Here is a 22,895-nt window from a genome sequence, read left to right as displayed (position 1 = left end):
ACATGTACGAAAGTTTTTAAATCTCAAGGATGTGACTTTGGTAAGCTGTATTTCTCGGGACGCTACGTCATCAAATCCCACAAAGGAATGTTCTAATGTCTACGACCTTCCGAAACTCTACCCAGATATTTTTCAAGAATGCATCAAGTTCTTAAGTAAAGCACCCACAATCCCATGCAGCGCGTATTCCAAAGACACTACAACACAGGAGTAGGTGGCGATAATGCTTCTTCTGGTTGCCATTAAAACAGAGCAGAAGAAGAATGGCACACACCTGCACATTGGCAAGACCATTTTAGACCTGACTTGGCAGGATTGGTGCTAGATTGGATCAGCCAGAGGGACGCACCGGCCAAGCTCTGCACAGTGATTGGTCGTTAAAGTGTACACTGCCGTGATTGGCCGTTTAACTTTCAGTTAACTGGTACAAAACCCTATCTCTATCTTCATTGGCGGTGGCTAGATTGGATCAGCACGAAAAGGGTGCACCAACCACACCTAACCCGAACCCTCCTATAATGTACGACTGAATCTTCTTGGGAGGACAGTCCTGTAATGCAATGTTCCCATCCCAGGATCACTTATTCTCTATGTGTGAAGTATTTGATCTGAAAAAGATCATTACTAAACTGAAGTCATATTTTTAAATCAGTCCTGTACAAAAAAAAAAAAAAAAAAAAAAATCAACCAATTCAAAACTGACAGGGTGCCAACTTTAATCAATGTATTGTTGATAATATAGCAAGTTATGTTAGTTAAAATATCAGTTGTGTCGGGAGAGAATTTGGAACCAACATATACACACAAGTAAAACAACAACAACGTAAAGAAAAAAAAAGTATTCACAAACACTTTTTCATCCCTTTCACGCGAGGAATTCACACAGGACAACGCCACACACACGCACACACACACACACACACACACACACACAAACAGAAGCTAAAAGCTCGACAGTCACTAGAAACAGTCACACTGCCAGTTCAGTCAAGCAGTTTTGGATAGTGTTCTGTTGGTACAAAAATGATCGTTCTGACAAAAATAATAGTTGTATTATCAAGTGTGGTCGTCTCCCTAACCTGCCCTCTCTGCTTCCAGTCAAACTACTCGTTATATGTACAAGTGAGAAGGCAGTATGGCCGCATTGTTTGTAAATAAGGATATTTACTGCAATATTTCTGGCATTTTTGTCATAGAAAATAATATTTCTCTGAGGTAAGAACCGAGACAGTATCAAAATAGTAAAATCAAAGTTTTACTAAATGCACCCCATAATTTGAAAAGGAAAAAAAAAAAAAAAAAAAAAAAGACTAGTGTGTGGATAGTCATAATTGTTGGATGACAGATGATCCGACGGGTGACTGCAGCGCGAGTTTCAAAAACAAAGACAAATCAAATAGTGTGACGTCGTTTCAGCATGTGACCGGCTGTGGTCTTTGTCAGCCTGTCTGGGTTGGAGAGGGAAGGTCTGAGCTGGGAGCTGGAAGTGGGAGTCAGTGACGTTGCAGGTTTCTTCAAGGTCTTCTCTTAAAATAAATTAAAAAAAAAAAAAAAAAAAAAAAAGCAGACGTCGGCACGCACGAGGTCGCCGATGCTCTAAAAGCTCCAGCGAAGCGGCTCAGGGGCAAATAAGAACGGCGTGGTGCTCCGAAGGTGAGAATGTGCGAAGCTGAATGTGTCTTGAGGACGCAGTGTAAAAATAAATGAAATGTGTTAGGACCTGGAGTTTTAAAAGCTTACGACATAAAGGTCTACAGGTACGGTGGATGCCTGCTGTTGATATTTGTATGTTAACCGCGGTTAGCGTGCTAACATTTGCTAATTAGCTTCCAGGTGCTAAATTAAAAGGCAGCAGGTTTCCTCCCCTGTCAATCATAAATGCATCAAATTTAATGGTCATCAATCCAGTGATTATTGACATATTTCACTCCGGACCAAAAGTAGTGGACCGACAGGACCTGCCACCCCCCCGAAGCCACGTGGTTAGAAATATTCTTCCGTTAACGGCTGTGCTTGTTTTGTTTTTTTGGGCCAAGACTTACAAGGAGCAACACGGCTCTTACCGAACAACCCGGACATTTCTACGCAAACATTTCTTTCCTGTGATGTCGCCAGCTCCGATCTCCTCCTAAAAAAAAACCCAAAAAAATCCCTTCACTCTGAAAAGGCCAACTCGGGCCTGAGACCCATCACAACCCGCGAACGGGGGAGTGAGACTCCAGTAAGATGCTCTGAATGAATGGGACGATAATTTACTCTGGAAGAAGGCATCAGCGAGCCGGATGCCATTTACACGACGTGCCATGAATTCAGACCAGAGCGCGTGTTCACACTCGTCCAGAAACACCGGGGTTGAAAGTCTCTCTGCTTTTCACGAGTTAAGGCAGTGATACTGAGGGCAACCGTTTGCTGACCGGCGACTACCGATGCGTGGTGGTGTTGCTTTTACGTTGCCCAAATGAAAAAAAGAAAAAAACAACAACAACAACACACTCACTACTGTATCACCACCTGTCCGTCACAACACTGCGTCTGCTTTCAGAATAAAAGGCCAGCAAAGTAAAAAGGAAGAGTGCTCTCTATTCCCCCCCCCCCAAGTACATTTGCATAAAGGAATACTACGGTCTTTTAAAAGGAAGAAAATGTCAGTGTACACACACACACACACACACACACACACACACACACACACACACACACAAAAACAAACACACACACACACACACACACATCCGACATTTAGCATATATTTCAGCCCGGGAGCCACATACAGTATGTAATCTTTCATAAACACATATAGTAGATCTTCTTCATTCCAGTGAAGACAATTTCTGCAATGTCCTTTTTTTTTTTTTTCTTTTTTTATATCTCTTGATCTTACAGAGCAAAGACTGGGCATTCTTCATCATGAAGCCCCAATCCAAAAGAACGGACTCCTCCTCGTCCATTAGGAAAATCTAATCTCGGGGCTTCTTCGGGACTCTGATTACACTGAAACAAGATTTTGCCTGTAGTTTAATACCACAAATGCTGCAACAATTGCATTTTATGTTTACATATATGTTTTAAAACCAATTTCAAATTCACCAAACATCTAAAACATTACTTTAGGAACGGATAAACCCTCAATTGAAATGGACAACATTTGTGATTTAGTGGTATGATTGGATTGTGGATTGGACCTTCACGATGCGAATGCACTGTGGGCAACATAATGGCAGGGAGACGATCATTTATTTACCTTCAGAGATGCACCAATAACATTTGAGGAATAGGAGTACATATTATGCAGGGCGTGTTTGATAGACACTGGCCTTTTACACACTTTGGGCCATAACTACTCATTAAAAAGCAAGAAAGGTGAGGAAAATGAATTTCTTCATTACCCCTAATTACAGCTCAGGTATTCATGACCTTCTGTTATCAAATCATAATATCAACTGCCGTTTGTCAATGTTATCGGCGCACCGCCATGTGCCATCAGCATTGTTTTCTTCCTTCCCGTAAAAGACAAAGCTAAGTAGATTCAGACATGTATGTTTTTTTTTTCCTAAACGGTTCTGTACAGAATACGAGGGTCATCGGGGCGGCTTCAAATCGGTCTCCCGCGATCTTTCTCTCACCTTGACTCATCGCTCGCATGCAGCCACCAAAAGCTCAATCGAAAACCTGCAAACGTCTCATTTGCTCGCGTGTCGGCACGGAAACGTCCGCCGACCAATCGCATTCGCCACGTTCCCATTTACCCCAGCCTATCGGCGCAACGTGTCAAAGTTCAATTTGGCCCAGTTGGCACGAGGACGTCTGACCGCCCGGTTTCGACGTCACAGTCACGCACTTCTCTCCCTCTCTACACGTCTGTCGTTTCTATTTCTCACAACACCTCTCACACATGTTCTTCTTTTTACCCCCCCCCCCCCCCCTCCCTCTCCTCCCCGTTGCCCACCGATCTGAGGTGCGTGAGTTTCCAAATCCCTCATTTGCCCACTCCTTTGGAGAACCAATAAACAGCATTTTGGAAGAAAAAAAAAAAGGTACAATTTTAAGGGGAATCTCAAGTTTTTTTTTTTTTTTTTTTTTATAGGAGCATTTCAGAGGTTCTCAGGCTTTGGGAGTTGGGTCTATTAGCAGTGCACACGACCTCCATTTTCTAGGGTGATACTGAATGCCAAAAGGTGAAGGGTGGGAAGGAGGGGTAGTTTTGGGGGGTTTGGATAGTATGTGGGGGGGGGGGGGTGTTTGTAGGACCGCACTCAGTGCAGCAGCTCGTTGAGCTCGCTCTCTTTGAGCTTAGCATTGTCTCTGACGTCATCAAATGTGTACGTCTTCACAATCTTCCCATCCTGAAAGACTGTGTGCAACAGGTCCTGGAGAGAAGAAAAGAGAAACAAAAAAAAAAAAACGAAAAACGTGAGAAGGTCAGCGTGGAAGTCAAATGATTTGTACTTGAAAGCGTATAAAAGTGCTCGTGTGCATCGGACTCACCACGCCGTACTCCTCCAGGTCGCCCTTGCCCTCCTCCAGGGTGACAAAGTCTCCACTCTGTGTCCGGTGTAGAGACAGGCGACCTTTCTTTGACCTCTTGTTGGGGTCTGCCACTGGATCCTTGAACACATTCACCTGAGTCACAGCACACACACACACACACACACACACAAAAAAACCAACAACAACACTGGAGTTAAACAGGAAAGAAATTTCTCATCGCGGCGTTTTGCACAAAGTGCTGCGCAGACGAAACACCGAAAACTCCCTTCTCGCTCGAAGGCGCAAGGACGCCTACAACGGGGTAACCGTAACGCCGGCAGGCCAGCCCTCACCCCGAGTCCGTTGGTGACCACGTAGCTGCATTTGAAGGAGCAGTTGAGCAGATCTCTGGTCAGTTTCTGCAGCAGAGCCCCTCCGGAGCCGAAGGAGATGTTCTCAATGGACCACTTGTGTTGCTTCATGCCCTCGACAATCTGCGGGGAAAAAAACAACACACGCGACCAAAATTTGTTGGCGCGCACCCGTCACTCGAGGCTTCCTAAAAAAAAAAAAAAAAAAACTACGACCGCGTGGCGATGGGACAAGAACCAGCCGTACCTCTTGCAGCGTGTTGATGTCGACGCCGTCTCCTTGTATGACTCTGATGTAAGGAGGGAGAACCTTGAAACCTTTAGAGTTCTCCGACGGAATGAACTTCTTCCCCAGAATCTCCAAAACCTGGCGAGAGTAAAAAAAACAAACAACAAAAAAAAAACAAGAAAAACAAGAAAAAAAAAAAAGCAGAGTTAGTTGTTCTGGGCTTGTTTGAAGACTCTCTGACGAAAGGCGAGCTTGGTTGGCGCGGCCGGCTGCACCTTCAGAACGGTATCGAGCGGGTTTCCCGAGTCCGGTCGAACGACCAGCGGAGCGTCCGCGCTGCGCTTCTCTATCAGCCCTCGTAGGTCTTCTCCCCAAATCTTCTCGCAGGCGTTGTAGATGTCGTAGCTGTCGCTCACTATGGACACGGGCACGTTGGGGAACTGCTTGATGATGTGCTCAAAGGCGTCTTTTTCATGGTCCTTCCCCCACGCGGTGATGGTGCTGCGGAGAGAATGACGGAGCAATTCTTGTTTTCAGTCGCGCAACGCCGACGACATTATACGCACGTCATGCTCAGCACGTATTTAAGAGCCTTCAAATCGACAAATAAACCAGGAAATGGAAGGAGACGGGAGTAGGGACTCTTTATTCGAAATATAACGAGGGGACAGAAAGAAGGTAGACGTGTGGTGGGGAAACAGATGGACCAACGTTTGAACTGCAGCGTGCTGCGAAGAGACAAGAAAAAAAAAATGGAGCGAAAAGTAACCGGACTGTTGAATGAACGAACGCCTGAAGGAGAAACTACTTAAAGGCGGAAATGTTCTCCAAAAAACACACAAGAGAGGAACAACTGAAGACAAGAGTCATGACACTACCGTCAAGTGATCATGTCACAGACTGTCCAGAGGAGGGCAGTGCACTCCAGGTTTTAATCTTGGGACGAGACCAGATCTTTTCGGTTTGAATCGGTGAGTTTCAGATGTTTGTTTGGGTCAGAAAGTTCAAAGAAATCACATGCATACGATTCAAAGAGTTCTGTTTTCGGGCAGGGACATATTTACTACTTCACATTGCTATGTACTGTACTTTGCAAATTTCGAGGGCACGTCAGGAGTGCGGCTTCTTAACCATCACCCGATAGCATCGGGGAAGTGTCTGTTCATTCCCAAATTCATTCGTATCTTCAATGACAGGAAGAACCAGGTGTCCTGCAGCAGATGGTGCGCCCTCCCCCCCCCCCCCCCCCCCCGCAGAGCCCTGATCTCAACATCAGGGAGTCCGTCTGGGATTAGATGACGAAACAGAATCCACAGAGGAACTGTGAGAAGTTCCTGTGTGAAAGACGCTCGAAGCAACTTATCTGCCTGGAACCTAAAAAAAAACCCAAAAAACTAAGAGCGGTCATTCATTAGTTTTTTTTTTTTTTTTTCTGTTTACCGCACTTTGTATAAAGTTCACTGATAAATACAAATATTCATATTTGAAAGCAGCAATACGATTAGGATTACTTGTAGTGCAAACGCCACATATTCAGGAGCAGTTTCACGTTTTAGGACTCTGAAATGTGTTATTTGATTGTTACTGCTGGATGTGCAGCCGAGCAAGTTTTTAATTTGTGTTGTGTGATAATATGACATTAATAAAAATCGTGCTGGTCTTATGGCTGCGGGCAGAATACGGGCATCTGGGCTTTAGCCTCAACTATCTGGTCCCGTGAACTTCTTAGTTTGCTTGAAATGATGCTGGTTATGATGATCCCCTTGTTCAGTTTTACAAAGCAGCTGTTGTCCGACGAGTCCTGCGTCATCTCTATTTTATAGTAGCGTCCTTACAAATTAAAGGCTAATAATTGCAGTGTATTCCTACTTTTCATGGTTCAATTCTGGCCCTAACGATAGTTTTGGTTTGATGTGCTGAGGTCAAGAGAGATAAGATTACTTCTACAACCCCAATCCAGTGAAGGTACCTGGAAGTTTGTCTTTACTAATAAGATAATGCTGTTCAGGATGCAGACAGTAAACCTGCCGCTCTATCAAGATTATAATGAACTTAGACAGAAAGATTTGTTCTAAATTGCAGCAGGCTCTTTTTGCGAGGGAGATCTGATCATTCACTAGTTATAAATTGGTATTTCTAATCAGTTTAACATTAGCGTCAACGATAAACACGAGGAGGAACTCGAAGTTTTGCGCATACGAGCTTTGAATGTGACACACCTCTTCTCTAAAACCAGCCTTTCCTCTCCTTTCCCTCCACATCGGAATCAAAGTGGAATTTCACTGCGCCTCCTCCCTCCGAGGTAAAAAACGAAACCCATTTAAGGAAAGGGAGGGGTGGGGGGGGCATTACATAACGGTTGCTATGACAACTTCTGGCACCATCCCACAATGCACTGGTGCGGGGAAGAAGGGTGCGCTGGAGCAGCAGTAACTGCCCCGGTGGCGAGGAAGAAGCGCGCGTGTTTGTGCGAGCGGGATAAATGGACGAGCGCCATCGAACACCAGCGGACACATGCGAGGGACACGCAGCCAGTCGAACGCCTCACCTCCAGCCAATCGCAGCTCCATTCACAAAGTCACAGATGAACCAGATAATGAGCGTGAAGGTGACCGAGCTCTAACCAATGTGGCAAATTAACGCCAACCTCAGAAAAATGCTGAGTGCATTTTCCGCTCTCACCGTTAAAATCTCTTCATCAACAGCTTTGGCAGAAAACCAGCTGTTATTTGGAGCAAGTTTTCCACTCGGAAAATCAGTTTGGCGTGCGCATGAGAACGCTGGCTTCCGGACACGGCTCTTGGCCGAAACGGGACATTTCTGCCTCTTACCTGAAGCAGAAATTGAGATAAACAGAGCTGGTGTCCCCACTATGCGCCTGAACGTTCTGGGAAAATGTTGAGGACGTGGCCTATGGCGGTCACTAACATTGTGTGTGGGGAGTTTAGCGGCTTCAAATTCCTGCAAACCTCGGAGGTCCCTTTAAAGGACCGTTGATCACTTTGGCTGACACCCATCGTTACTTAGAGGTACGTCTGAAACAACTGAGCGAGGTGGTGGACCACTCCTCCTCGTCGCACTGGGAACCGTGTCACGACGTGTTCTGTAAAGGCCCGCAAACACTCACAGGTAAGAGGAGAGGCCTGCAGACACGCAGTCTTTCTCTGAGCAGAGAAACAAGCTGATATATTCACATTGACTAATACAACCTTGAGAAGAGTGTGTGTGTGTGTGTGTGTGTGTGTGTGTGTGTGTGTGTGTGTGTGTGTGTGTGTGTGTGTGTGTGTGTGTGTGTGTGTGTGTGTCTACCTGTGCTCAGCAGCAGGCACTGAGAAGCCCGGCACGGGGTCCTTGGTGCCGTAGTACTTCTTAATGACTCCGATGCCGGCGACTGTGTCGGTGCCCTTGAAGTTGACCAGATGGGCGGAGGCTCCGATGCCTGCAGTCTGCGGACATTAAACAACATTAAACAACGCACGCAACTAACTTCTAACTATGTCTGGCTGTATGGACATCAAAGTTGTGTGTGTTTATGTTTATTCATCAGCTCTGATGTTCTTGCTTTTAGCTATAAGTCTGTCTCTATGAAACCTACGGGGAACGTTTTTGGAACTGCGTGTACACACACTTGGCTGATAAAGCTGATCTATTCACTTGCTTCATACCTCTTGCGAGGACACGCCTCTGTAGCCGAAGTCATGAAGTTTGTACTCGAGTCGCTCCAAGTTCCCAGAAGTTTCGAGGAGGTACTTGGCGAGGATCTTCTTCTGCTCTCTAGAGTTGGTCGCCACGGTGATGGGGTACCAGATCTGAACCAGGATGGTCTGATGGAGTGACAGGGGACAGTTCAGTCCAGTTCACTGGATATTTATTACCGTTTTCGGGTGCCCGAATGTTTCATTGCAAAAAAAAAAAAAAAAACCAAACTTTTTCTTAGCTTGTAAAAAAATAAAAAAAAAAAAATGCATAATTTTCAAAGCCTATTCAATTTCTTTAAACAAACATTTTAACGTCAACATTACGAATACTTTTAAGTTAGCAATAACAGCAAGAGTTGCAGCAACTGTTGGCTGCTGGTTTTCAGCGCTGAGCAGACCAGTGAATGTCTGGTCCAACCGTCCTGCTTTCCCAGTATTCAACTAATACTAAAACCCAAAACTAACAGGCTCAGAGGGATCAAAGCAGCTTACGCATTCACACAAGATCAACTCTGGGAAAAGTACATTCCTTGATGCTCCGTGTCAACGCTGGACCAGAGTCATAGATCTCAATATGAAAACAAGTGGCTTATATGTACTCACCACCACCTGGAAAATGTTATGAATACACAGTTTCAACAATCTGAAGCACAGAGAGAGAGAGAGTGTGTGTGTGTGTGTGTGTGTGTGTGTGTGTGTGTGTGCGTGCGTGCGTGCGTGTGTGTGTGAAGATTAAAGTCATTTTGTCAGAGTAGGCATCAAATTAAAGACCCAGTTAGCTTACACATTGAATTTCAATCATTAAATCACAATGTCAACAATCACTTCTATTCCTAGAAAAAGCAATTAATCTAATACGGTGATTGTTGAGTCCCACAAGGACATGAAGCTGATATTACGTAATAGCACAGTGTTTGCAACAGTAAACAACGTATATGAAGCCGTGTGTGAGGGGGTATAATACATGCGGAATGACAGCCTGTCAAACCTCATTAGCAGCCGATAAAGAGTGCAAGCATGACTGAAATTCAAAGGACCAGGACGTTCAGCTCCCGTACAGTGATAATTTAAAAAAAATAAAAATAAAATAACAGGAGAAAGAAACATCTTATTTCTGTAAACTTGCAGCTCTGATTCTTCACTTAGCTTCTCCTACGAACACTATGCAGTGTGTTTCCAACCTCTAACCCTGAGCAGGTCACATGCCTCCTCAGACTAATCAAAATATAAACCATAAAATGGACTCATGTGACTGTCGGAGCAAGGCCAGTGGCCACACAAACACACATTTGTACGGTCATCTTTGTGAGGACGGTCACGGACATAATGGATTCCCGACACCCTTAGCATGACCTAAACCTCATACTAACCTGAACTCTAGAAAAGCTCTTTGAAGGTCGGACATTGAGTGTGGAGCAGCCGTAATTTCAGCAGCACTCCCGAGGTCTAAAACTCACACGGGTCCCCACAAAGATAGATGTACAAGTACGTACACACACACACACACACACACACACACACACACACTCACACACACACACACACACACACACACACACACACACACACACACACACACTCACACTCACACACACACACACACACACACACACACACACACACACACACACACACACACACACACACACACACACTCACACTCACACACACACACACACACACACACACACACACACACTCACACTCACACACACACACACACACACACACACACACACACACACACACACACACACACACACACACACTCACTCACACACGTGTCAACATAACTTCTCTGTCAGTGTCCCAGAACAAAATGGAGGGATATAAGGAACGAGAGAGAGGGATGATGGTGAGGAAGATAAGAGAAAAAGAAAGCAAAATACAATAAAGAAAGTGATACAAAAGCAAAGGACAAAATAAGTGAAATTAAATGACACAAAGTAAAAGAAGAAGGGACAAAGAGAGCGAAGGGGAAGGAGGAAAAATTAGGTTTGACCTAATGACGCAGCCCAAGGACACCAGGCTTAACGCTATGGCTAATTTTACACCAACCATGAAGAATGACCCCCCCCCTCCCCGTGTGTGTGTGTGTGTGTGTGTGTGTGTGTGTGTGTGTGTGTGTGTGTGTGTGTGTGTGTGTGTGTGTGTGTGTGTGTGTGTGCGTGTGTGTGTTTATGCGTGTATTTATATCAGCCACAGAAACTCACGAGGTGTGAGTGTGTCTGCAGTGTATCCAAATTTATCAGGACTTTGTGTGTATGTTGTCACAGTGCTCTCGGCTGTGGATGACCTACTGTGTGTCCAAGCAATCCTCCATTTCTGTGTTACATTGTTGAGTGCGTGCATCAAATTATTAGCCCCACGTACATTAGACACATTTGACTTTCTATTAACGTGTTGGCAAGACTTTTAAAACCGTTTGTATTTCACGTCAAAAGCTTTCTTTCAGCATCAACAGACTTAAAGAAAAGCATGCCGTGTCTGTTGATTCATATTGTGAGGAATCACCGCACGACTTACGTGGACGATCGCGATATGCACGAATGAGGCAGACGTGGTGAAAGCGAAATGGACACCGCAAAGACGGCGGTTAGAAAAAAAAAAAAAAAAAAGGGGGAGATTGAGTGAAGATATTGCTGGCGGTAAATGAATTTAGTTCTGCCGAGTCATTGTGAACAGTCACTTCGTGCGGCATTAAGTTCATGAGATGTTTCTGATCTCAGACACACGGCGCCTCAAAGAAAAAAAAAGAAAAAAGAAAACAAAAAAAAGGACTTAAATTGTGGTGTAGGTTTTGAAATCCGGCTGTGGGTGTTTTAAACGTGCACTGATATGAGGAGACGATCGCAGGCGGTTACGTTCACTAACGTCACCTGATTTTCTGCCAAACCTCGACAGTTAGGTCTGTCACAACTATCACAAAATCATCTGGTCGCATTTATTTGATCTTACCGCAATCCTTTTGATGAATTATTAGAATTGGTTTCATTCATCTGTATAAAAAAAAATAGCCGGATCAAACCAACTAATGTCATATTTCTGCAACATTTTTCAACGTTTGAGGTTCGACTGGCGCTCTTTTAATGCCGTTGTCTTCTGTTCTGATTTAATGGCACGTGAGTGCAGAATTACTGCCACCATAGCATATGTTTATTTTGACTGTTGGTACCTCTCGTCATCAGGAATAAGCTTGCATATCAAAGTTGATATTTATGTCATATCTGAACCTGAGCATTGTTTGCTCACGAAGCCTAAAAGACAAACAGAAATGTATTTTCTTATTTGTATGTTATAGTTTCCAATGGCAATAATTCTTCTTCCTAAAGTGTATGTGTATTACTGAACTACGATGGAGGTTTTCACTATAACGACAATGAAATTGTGAATTGCAATTATTTGTATGTCAACTGAAATGCCATGCTTGTGACAGGCCAACCTACAGCGTGATTAAAGGAACAGTTGTTTCTTTGTTGGATGAGATTGTTGATGCCAACGTCTGTACAGTAAATATGAAGCTACAGCTGCTTAGCTTAGCCTAGCATAAGGACTGCAAACAGAAGCTCGTTAAAACTGACAAATGATAAAAGATCACGTGGTCTTTCTTAAGTGATCTTAAGAGGTGGATTTTTTTGTTTTTGTTCCGCTTATTCAAAGCCACGCTGGCTCTTACACTTTCTGTCTTGTCTTTATGCTGCTCACTGTCGTTTCATAGTGGCCAGATCGACACAAACGTGTTATCAATATGCAAATCTAACCATCAGCAGGAAAGCAAATCATTTTCCAGAAATGTTGAGCGGTTCCTTTAGACGAACAATTAATCCTGACATGCGGCCCGTAAAACACGATCGACGGCTCTGGAATATCACTACGGGAGTGTGAAAGCAACCGATTTATTAACCAATCAAAACGCAGGGTACTTGGATTTAAATCTCTCAGGTGAACCTAATACTCTCTGATACCATCACATCTGAATGAATAAGGCTGACAAACATTCTTCACTCTGTTCAGAAGAATTTCAATGTCGAATTCAGACAAAATATTTTGTCAACCACAAAAACACCAAACAAGGGTTTTTCTATCACCTGACGTTCTGCTCTTCTACTTTCCAGCCAGTTTGTATGAATCATTTGCTGCAGTGACAGCACATCTCTGAGCAGTGATTAAGCAATAAGCTACGACACAGCTGTAATTCAGTCAGATTTAAGAAGCGATGAGAGGCGTCATCGGGCGCGCCGCCAAGCTAAAGTTTATGGATTCTGTAAAATTATTAACTCCCCGTTGTAATAAATAGGGCATGAATGTTATCTTTTTGTCTTTAATCAATAATCAAATTAAGTTTGCCATTAAATCTTACTGATCTCCCGAGGAATGTAGCTTCAGTAGCAATATGAGGAGCACATAAAAGTTTTAACTGCTATATGAGGATGGTGGTGAGAAATTTACAATTGCGTTTAAGCTGATGGAGCTCATCCAGAAGTGATGGTTTTCCGGCGTACTCCTGTGAATTAAAAGTTAGGAGGACTCACAAGGGAGTGAGAATGGTCCAAATTGAAGCAGCAGAGTATTTGGTAACGCATTACCACAGACCTCAAACTCAGAGTGACTCAATGACTGAATAACACGAGTCATGTGAGGAGACTCGGGGAACTGCCCCGTCCCTCTGTTCATTCTGGCCCCGGAGAACCAACGAAACAAACTCACCTCCACCCAGTTGGTGAGCCAGTAGCATTCAGGGTCTGTGCTCTCCACTGTGAACAAAACGTTGCCTCGTGGAATGACACTCCCCTCCGGCACTGCCTTGATTTCAATGGGCAGGTGTCCATTGTATTTCTGTAAACACAAAGACACGTGTACATCGATATTTCAGGAGTTGCGATCTGATTTGAACCGTCACAGCTTCATCCTCTGTGGCTGCTACGGAGTGCTATCACCTATATTTCCATTGAGACGACTTGAAAAAGGCGACAAATGTGACAGACGTTTGGCAGCAGTACACGGCCGGATGGAGTTTTACCTTCAGACATATGCTTCACCTGCTGCGCTGATACGCACGTCTAACCTGGTGTGAAGTACATTTTCTGAATTTCACACTTACAAGACACGATCAAAACTGCAAAAAACAAGGCAGCAAGAGTTGAGTAAGCAACATGGTAAAAGATGACAAGAGCGATGACTGTGAGTAAATTAGGGGTTATTAAAACTTTCCCTTTCTCAAGAAAATACTTTGTCAGTACAGAGAAAAGTGCTCTGTCCAAGGTGCTGAAACGGAACCTCTCAATAACTAAAAAAAAACATATACACAGATTTTCTGTGATGTATAAATTGACCGGGATTCATTTCGAAGATTTGTATCCCAAGAGTTTTACCAGTCACGCAGTAACTAAGTAGTTCAGATTTGTGGTATTTCAGCATTAAAGCTGCTACTGTCTTGAGTTTTCTGTCCTTGTTCTAGTCGTTCTTTCACTCTGGTTCTTCTGTGCCCTTTATCCATTTCCTTGCTGCATCACCTGCCCCGCCTCTCCTCTCACCTGTTCCCACTCAGTCAATCGATTCCACCTTTGTCAGGTCGTGACATCACTCCTGGTGTCGCCTTTCTTTTCCTGCATTCTGTTACCGGGAAGTTGCGCGTCTGTGTTTTTGACCTGCATCCGCCTGCCTCTTTTGTTTGGTTTACCTGCTCAGGAACCTTTTGATCTCATTCTAAAACTTTCTTTTTTACTTTTTAGCCTGCCTTTGTGTCGTGCACTCGGGTCCTCTTCCCTTGAACCGTAACACAGGCTTTTATTGTACATCAAGAAAAGGTTCTTCTTTCATTGCTTTTAACCATCGAGCCACGCCTGAAACTGACCACATTAAACTCGCATGACGGTGAGTTTTTAATGACGCCATGGAAACGTGATTGCCTGATTACATGCTATGGAAAGTAATCAGATTGCGGGCTCACTCACTATACGTTATGAGTGTTTTCCAGGACCACGACGTCTGCCCTGAGGGCGGCTACGCATGACTGAGATAGACCTCGAGCCTCTCTGATAAAAGAGACATCACCTGCAGCATGTTTCATGTGCAAACATTAGCATGTGCTGGCACCTGTGTATATGTACATACCTGGTTTCAACTTCCAGCTTACCCCGTCATAAAACCCTTTCTTATAAACAGACTTTAGCTTTAAAATAGGTTTGTACAAGGGCAAAGCGTCATGTAGGGGGAAAAAAAAAAAAAAAAAAAAAAGGGCAGTCCCTTACCTCCAAAATGTAAGTCCACCCCTTCTCATTAAAGACATCGTCCTGGAAGTGTTCTCTGTATACCTCCTTCGCCTCCTGAATCTTCTCTGGAGTCACTACCTTTCCTGGAGAGGTTAAGGCAGAAGATGGAGAGGGAGGAAGCAGAAGGCAGCAGACGGTACAGAGATAAATGTTAGAGAAACGCACAGGAAGGCACTGGAGCACAACTGAACTGTCCTCTGTTGTAATTAGATTAGAAGCTTCCAGTGCATGCTGACAAGACTTCTTTGTCCAAAAACACTCCAACACCAAATACCTCCCTGTCTCATTTCAAGTTTGACTCGTTTGGAGAGCATGGAAACTGTTGAACACAACAAGAGAAAAGCAAATTACAGACCGATTTAAGAGGATGTTGGGATATTTTAAAAACGTAAAAATGATTATGAATAGATTGATACCACTTTCATGAATGTGCAATGTAGCTGGAGCCAGCTGCCTGTTAGCTTTATATTAGCATAAAAACTGGAAAAGAAACTCAACTGTGTCCCTCTGTTGCTGCACTTTATGCTATTATTTTTTATTTGACTCTCTAAAAGATGTAAAAAAAAAAACAGTAAGCCAGTTTCTTAAACTATCTTCAAATCTTCAAAATACTTTGGTGGCAAAGCTTTTACATACTGTACGTCATTCTGTTTCAAAAGTATAAATAACACCGGTCACTAAAAGGCAAGAGTACTTGCAATATCAGTCTATCCAGTTAAAACTCCTCATGGCGACGTTTCCTTTCACACTTAATACAGAGCTTTTGCTTTCACTTTCATTCTCAAGAAAAATGATGAAGCACACGTTTGGTTCCGTAAGATCAAAGATGGATCTCTAACAGCCGACCTAATCATTGAGCTGCGATGGACCCTCTCGTGCAGACAGCTGGCCTTTCTACCCTCGGACAGTGGAAGAGCAGCTGTGCTTTTGTTTTCCCTCTGTGTTCTCCCTGCCGCTCTCCCCCGCACACCTCTGCTGCCGCACCATGAAATCCTCTTAAGAGGCAGGAGAGAGAAGCATTCTTTCAACTCCTTCTGTCTCTCTTGCTCTCTCTCTCTCATGCCCCTCAGGATCACACTCAGTAACGCGAACATCAACCTTTACCAACTTGAGCTAATTAGGCCACGGAATATTTTGGGTGCATTCAATTTTTGCCTCTTTTAAGTCTGTTCTTGCTTACTTTTTTTCTTCCCTTTTCTTCCTACCTTCCTACACATCGGTTTATGCTCCGTACGGTTTCGTCAACGTGAAGCACACTGTGACCTTGCTTTTTAAGTGAATATAAAAACTGTTGCCTCGGGCCTGAACAGCAAGCGCCCGCCCTGCTGAAGTGTCCTTGAGCAACGCACCGAATCTTGAACAGCTCCGGGGCAGGCTGCTCTGCCGCTGACCCTGTACTCTGAACTTGGCCCAGAGAGGGAAGAACAAAAGGATAAAACGCTCCCGCACGGGCCAATACAAGTATCACAAAGGGCTCTCTCTGCGAGTGCAAAGTGATGACTTTTCATCTTAGTACTCTTTTTTATTACAGTTGAAAATCTTTAATATCAAGCAGAGCCGAAATTCACTTCACTGAACAACGGTAGAATAGCGGTTGTGTTGTGCGGCTCCCACGGCATGAGGGTGAAAACATCATGTTTGAATGAGTTGACTTCAAAGTATAAAAGTCACATTTATTCATCCGAATCAACGGAGTAGTTTCAAAGCGAGTCCAAACTTACCTTTTAGGTATTTGTGCAGGATGTACTGTAGACCGTAGAAGACGGTTTTGTCATATTTGACTTTTCGGCTCTTGCTGGGATCTGTCCTTTTCTCCCGGCACTCGAAGTAGGAGTACACTTTACTCGTGTTGGGGGGGTACTGTTTGTAATGCGTTACCTGCCGAGACACGGCACAAGACAAAGAAGACGGGTCATTTACAATAAATAGCCAGTGGAAATGAGCTTGGACATGACTAAAAAAAAAAAAAAATACATTAAATATCACGTAGTTCAAAAATACATGCACATGGCAGACGAGGCTGAAACTCCCCCTTCACCTCCACCATGAGCAGCTCACATCAACACACACGCTAATTTGAGCATCATGATAAATAAGAGGAGTCGTTAATATGACTCTGTCCTCTCTGGACTGTCGGGTCTTCACCTCAATGCATTCAGGGAACTAAGCGTGTTATATCCACCGTGAGCCTCCTGTGTTAGCTGGGAGGGGACCTTAAAATGCATAAAAAAGGTACAAAACTTGCTCACACACTTTGGTTGGGTTTATCGTATTTATTCAGGCAAAACTAAAATGTATTGAGTCATCGGGCTGTGCTAATATCTTGACACCGCCCAACTGAAGCAACTGGACTTCCCCTGTAGTCTTACAGTTTCACAATGAGCAGTATAAAATACTGGATGGTCTCACCTTTCAGGAAACTGTTGAAACATCCTACATACAGGCTGAAACGCCTCGAACGAAGCACAGCGACTCTTGCGTTAAAACTACTAGATAACAAAATGTACACATCTGTGGTACACATCAAAGTGAAATTTCAGTCTGCATAAAGACTGACTTTGTTCGATGGCAGAGCAATTTTGGGATTGCAAAAAAAAGAAAAAAAAAACATTTTCAAACAACAAATCCATTTTTCTTCCCCAGAAATAAAGGACTCATTAGACTCAGTGGCCTGTAGACACAGAGAGCCGTTCAGAGTCACCACCCAGAGTTTAAGGCAAACTGCCATTGTGGTATTTTATCTGTGATGATAGCAAAAAAATTCCGGTTCAACAAAAGACCAACCGCTTAATTTATTACGTTAAGTCAAGTAATTCAATACTCAAATGTCACAATCAAGGCGAAGACATGTCAGAACATTTCTCCCACCGCGCACACACACCTCAATCTTTTATTCTCCTTCTCTGTTATTGTTCATAAAATGCCAGTTTCAGTTTCACGTGCGTGCGATCTTCTAATCTACTGCCAGAAACGCTGACATTTAAAAAAAAAAAAAAAAAAAAAATCAGCAGTGCAATCAAGTAAACAGTGCGAGGTATGTCCGGGCATGTTTCAAGAAGAAAACTGTTAAGAGAGGAAATGTGCACTGAGTGTCGGCCCGTCGACGTCCGGCCATCAATTCAATCCCAAATGAGTTCAAGGATTACCGGAGGATTTAACCCTCGTCACGGCACCGCAGCATCCGCTGGGACTCATCCATCATGGAGTTAGTAGTTTGGAGAGCTCGACCGTGACTCGTCAGTGTGTTGACTGGCCGATAATCTTAAATGCTAAGATGTAGCAAAAAAAAAAAAAAAAAAAAATGATCGTGGGCTTTTACTTCATTTGATTACAACCATAATAAAAAAAAATAATTAAAAAGAGTATTTTCTTGTCATTGTAAATACATAAAGGTTACATCGTTACCACAGGTGCGGCGTGAAAAGGGCACAACAACGTCTTGAAAAACAGGTCTTTTTTTAAGTGTCGGGAGAAAGTAAACATCTCCTCTCCCCCAGTTTGTACAGAAGAGGAGGGATAAATGTCAACGAACTACTCAGTTTCTTTGACTCCTGTTTGTGTCCTTTCCTCTGGACATTCGACGAACCAAAATAGAGTCGAGACACTCAACGTGACACGAGGCCGAAACCTCGTCTGCGCACGCTCGCTGGCACACTCGCCGATGTAAACACGCACAGCTTTAAAATCACCAACTCTTCATTATCACCCAAGAATATGATCCATTTATGGTCCATTTAACGACACCGAGGAGAAAAATGTGCAACATTCGCAGGTTGCAACTTCTCACAACTTCCTCTTTTTGTCTGCACCAGCTAATTGTGCGTTAGACGTGTGCATCTTGTTATCGAAATGTAATGTGTCGACTGTTGTTGGGAAAACATATACAAGTGTAAAAAGTTCAAGTGGAGCCCATAATTGTCTGGCACACAGTTTGCCATTTTTGAACACCATGTTATTTCGCTGTTGCCCTTTAAAGATTGGACATGAGCTGCTGCTGGAAGAAGCCTTTGTGTTAAGAAGGAGACTAAATTGCAGGTGCTGTCGCTCTTTTCAAACAAGACCACATCTGAAGGTCTCAGCAGCGGTACGGTGTCACATGCCGCTCAACGGGACTGTCCCGCTATCTAAATGTCACAGGTTCAACCCTCACTATTGACGTTCTGCTCCGTGAACATATTTTTCCACAGAAACCCGCAGCTTCTAGTTCACCGTCATTCTCTCTGGATTTGATGGTTAGAAAAAGGTCATGTGTTTACATGGCAACAAACGTGTGCTGTGGCATTGCTTTAAAAGTCTGTGTAAACAACGACAGACTGTCCACCTCCACCCTGTCATATAAATCGGAAAGATTTTGACACTAACAATAGACTAGTGCATGTGCATGTGTGTGTGTATTTCCAGACAAAAGGAGAGCCTGGCTTTAGGACTCTGCTTCTCTTTTCAATTCAAGCCGACAAAACACAAAGGCATTCAAGTACAGTCTGTTTGTATGTCCCGCTATGAACAAAGTGTAAGGACCTCTGGTCGGATTGCCAGTCTGTCAGGCTCTTCCTCTCTCTCTTTTTTTTATAAAGGTTGTTACACAGGCATGCACAGACAAGATGCACACATGCGAGCCGCTTTCAATGAAACAAACACAAAACTGATGCAGTGACATTTGTGAATCTAGTTTACCATGTCAGACTTTGGGTACTCAGGACAACTGATACCTTTTGTATAACACAACTAACTGTTGAAAGGGATAATAACACTAACTTTAGCACGGTATGGCACAGAGGGGCAACTAGCCTGGCTAAGACCAAACAAGATATTTGATCAGTGGCAGTTTTGTCTTGACTGTCATTGAGCAGACATCTGCCGCTTTTTTGAAATCCTTAACTATCTCGACACGACACGCACATTTTCACCACATTACCATTGAACACACTCACACCTCACTACTACAAGAAACGAGCGCAGCCTGCTTCCATTTGGGAAAAGTGTCTTTCTTTAGGCGCAATCAAAGTCATTGCTGGGAGATAAACAAAGTGATACCATCCTACTTTGTGTAAAGTTCATTACTGCTATCAGCTATAATCTGACTCTTCAATGTAATTTAGATAGCAAGATTAGACACACGCAAAGTGAATACAAAAATTTTTAAAAAGCTAATTTGTTGAGGTACACTATGAGCCTAATTTTGAAATCCTACAATAAAATTATTTAAAAAAAAAGAAGATCATTTACATTTATTTAAAAATTTAAATTCTTTTAATATATTTGTAATTTGATTTATTTGGCTGAGGTAAGTCATCTATTAATAAATTCAGCATATATTTAAGGTTAGTGATCTACAAAGGTATCAGAACACAAAATTGGAACCTAATATACAACTTTTGGGTAAAAAAAAAAGCCAGAAGCACCTCTCATCCAGAGAAGTTTTGTTTTTGTTTAGCCCACAACAGCAGTGGTATTAATATTAATGATGTGCTAACAGTAGTTCAGTATTTATGATCAATACTGTGCGCGACTAAGTAATGTATCCTACATTATGTCATCATTACAAACAAGTACATTTTGATCTCATATTTAATGTGACCTTTGTTAGTAACAATGCAAGCAATAACATTAAAATTATACCAAAAACAAGCTTTTTCAAGGAAACAAAAACCCAAACTATAATCGTGCCTTCGGAACAATGTAAAACAAAATATCCTGGAATTGAAATCCCAGATACAAAACAATGAAAAAATTACTCTGATAAAGTCAAACAATAAAACTCTCTAAGTACATAAGAAAAAAAAGTGAATTTTAACTCTAAGCAAAATTTGAGGGGAAAGCTCTGGCAAATTTCTTAGCTACGGTTATAGTTTGTTACATAATAATACAACTGCCATTTATGTGTATGTACTTAATGTTAAAAGACCTTCGGCTAAAAACGAATGCACTCCCTAAGCCTGGCTGGGATTCAAAAAGAGTCACGGCTTCATTAAAACACACTTTTACAGCACGCTATTAAAAGACATATAAATGCTGCATTACTCCGTACCTTCTGCAATCCAGTTTGGGATTTCAACACAACAAAGCCTATTATTAATATTTTTCTGCACTGGAAATGCGGTGACATTTTAAAAACTAATCGTAAACTTGATCTTTTCTTACTTCGCCCAGGAAAAGAAGGAAATGACGTGCTGTGAAAACAAGTTAATTGTCACCACGTAAAAAATAAAAATAAAAACAAAAACTAAAGGTTGCGTGAGGTCCTTTGAAAATAAGCAGATTTTTAAAATACATTTATAAGTATCTTTCAGCATGGAGAGGAAGCGGCCAGTAATCACACTAATGACTGTTGAAATTAAGCTCATGGTTGATTAATGCGTCGTCCTCCTCCTGCCTTAATCACTGTTTGATATCTTTTTTTTTTTTTTTGCTTCATCAGACTACAAGTTTGCACATTTACACAGCTGTTATCTGGTCTCAATCTGATCTGAATTTTAATCTCTACCTCTGCTGATACCCCCCCTCCTTCCCTTCCTTTCTGTAATTTGTGCCTCTCTGTCCCATCATCAGCATCACTGAGCGCTGTCACATGACCCGCCGTGCATGGCAACTGGCCTGGCAACCGCTCGCTCCGTGTAATAAAACAGGACTCAAGGGTGCATTTTCTTCTGTTTACATTGTCAGTTAAGCAGCTGGCCGTTACTCGCAGTTACACGTTGTGTCATTACAGCAACGCTTTTTTAAAATCAATAAGTCGACTGCTAAAATAAATCAATCAATAAATCAATCTCGTTTAAAAGGCCCCGAGCATGTCAACTCAATGCCACCTTTGGACTCGTAACCTCTCGCTGGAGGGTAATAATAATAATAATAATAATAATAATAATAATATCCTCTAACCTCCTAACTTTCGGTTTTGGTTTCTCGTAAATGACTTCTTCTTCTTTTCTTTTTTGTATTTTTACCACCGCAGCCCCCCCGAGCTGGTTTAAGACGTCTGTGAATGAGACTTTGACCGAGTGCAGCTCACTCATACAGCACTTAGCTGGTGGCTAACAGTAGCTTTTATATATTTATATTTATATATATTTATATATATATATATATATATATATCTATCAGTCCTTTCCGTCTCCCTCCAGCGCTCCCAGTGAGCTAGCAGGCTAACCCAGCTAGCTGAATGATTAGCCGGTGTCATGTCTCCGTCACGTCCAACGGCTCCAACTCAAGAGGGATGCTCGTGTTACGGATGCGGAGCAGCCCTCTCTCCCTCTCTCCCTCTCTCCCTCTCTCCCTCTCTCCCTCTCTCCCTCTCTCCCTCCGACCCGGTCGGCCTGCGGAGAACCGACGGAGACCGGCCACTCACAGCAGCGTTGATGGCCTTGGGACCGATGATGAAACCACCTTGACTTTATTCCGTTTTCGGTACTCACGCGGTTCTCCTCCTCCCCTCCCTCCTCCTCCTCCTCCTCCTCCCCACCGGGTACGGTACCTTGTACGAATCGGTCGCCAGCATTATGTTGAAGCCGACGTCTCTGTGCTCCATCTTTTCCCCCTCGGTTGTGAGTCAGTCGTGGCTGTCAGTGTGATGTGTTGCGCGCCGAGCAGCCCGGAGACTCCAGCCTGGTTAGTGGAGCTGCTGGGGGGAGGGAGGGAGGGGGAGGGGGAGGGGGAGGGCGGTGATCGTCACCGAAACTCCGGCGATCTTCGGCAATATTCGGAGACACTCGGCAACGTTGGACCGTCAGCCAATCAGCTGAAAGCACAGATTGTTGTCGATGTATGAGGATGACTCACTCAACACTGAAGCCGACACACCAAAAGGACAAATGTTTTCTTCTTTTTTTTAAATTTTTATTCTTACTCATTATTAAACCTT

General features: G+C 43.3%; 1 protein-coding gene across 1 annotated transcript; it reads right to left on the bottom strand.

Annotated features, from left to right (window-relative positions):
• Positions 1–2,733: 2,733 nt before the first annotated feature.
• Positions 2,734–22,657, bottom strand: nampt1 (nicotinamide phosphoribosyltransferase 1). Its single transcript, XM_069709178.1, has 11 exons — positions 22,509–22,657; positions 16,759–16,915; positions 15,017–15,120; positions 13,473–13,601; positions 8,733–8,891; positions 8,377–8,513; positions 5,343–5,568; positions 5,086–5,205; positions 4,821–4,961; positions 4,486–4,620; positions 2,734–4,367 (listed from the first exon to the last, which is right to left on the bottom strand). Exons 1-11 carry the CDS (start codon positions 22,560–22,562, stop codon positions 4,254–4,256), a joined length of 1,476 nt encoding a protein of 491 aa, XP_069565279.1. The 5' UTR covers positions 22,563–22,657; the 3' UTR covers positions 2,734–4,253.
• Positions 22,658–22,895: the final 238 nt, after the last annotated feature.

This window comes from Brachyistius frenatus, unplaced genomic scaffold, assembly GCF_029030835.1.
Source record: "Brachyistius frenatus isolate BFR_SWC_R1_liver_20210118 unplaced genomic scaffold, ASM2903083v1 Contig_81, whole genome shotgun sequence".
NCBI classification, from domain to species: Eukaryota; Metazoa; Chordata; class Actinopteri; family Embiotocidae; genus Brachyistius; species Brachyistius frenatus.
Note: the sequence above shows the minus strand (reverse complement) of the source record. Positions and strands in the feature narration are given on the sequence as shown.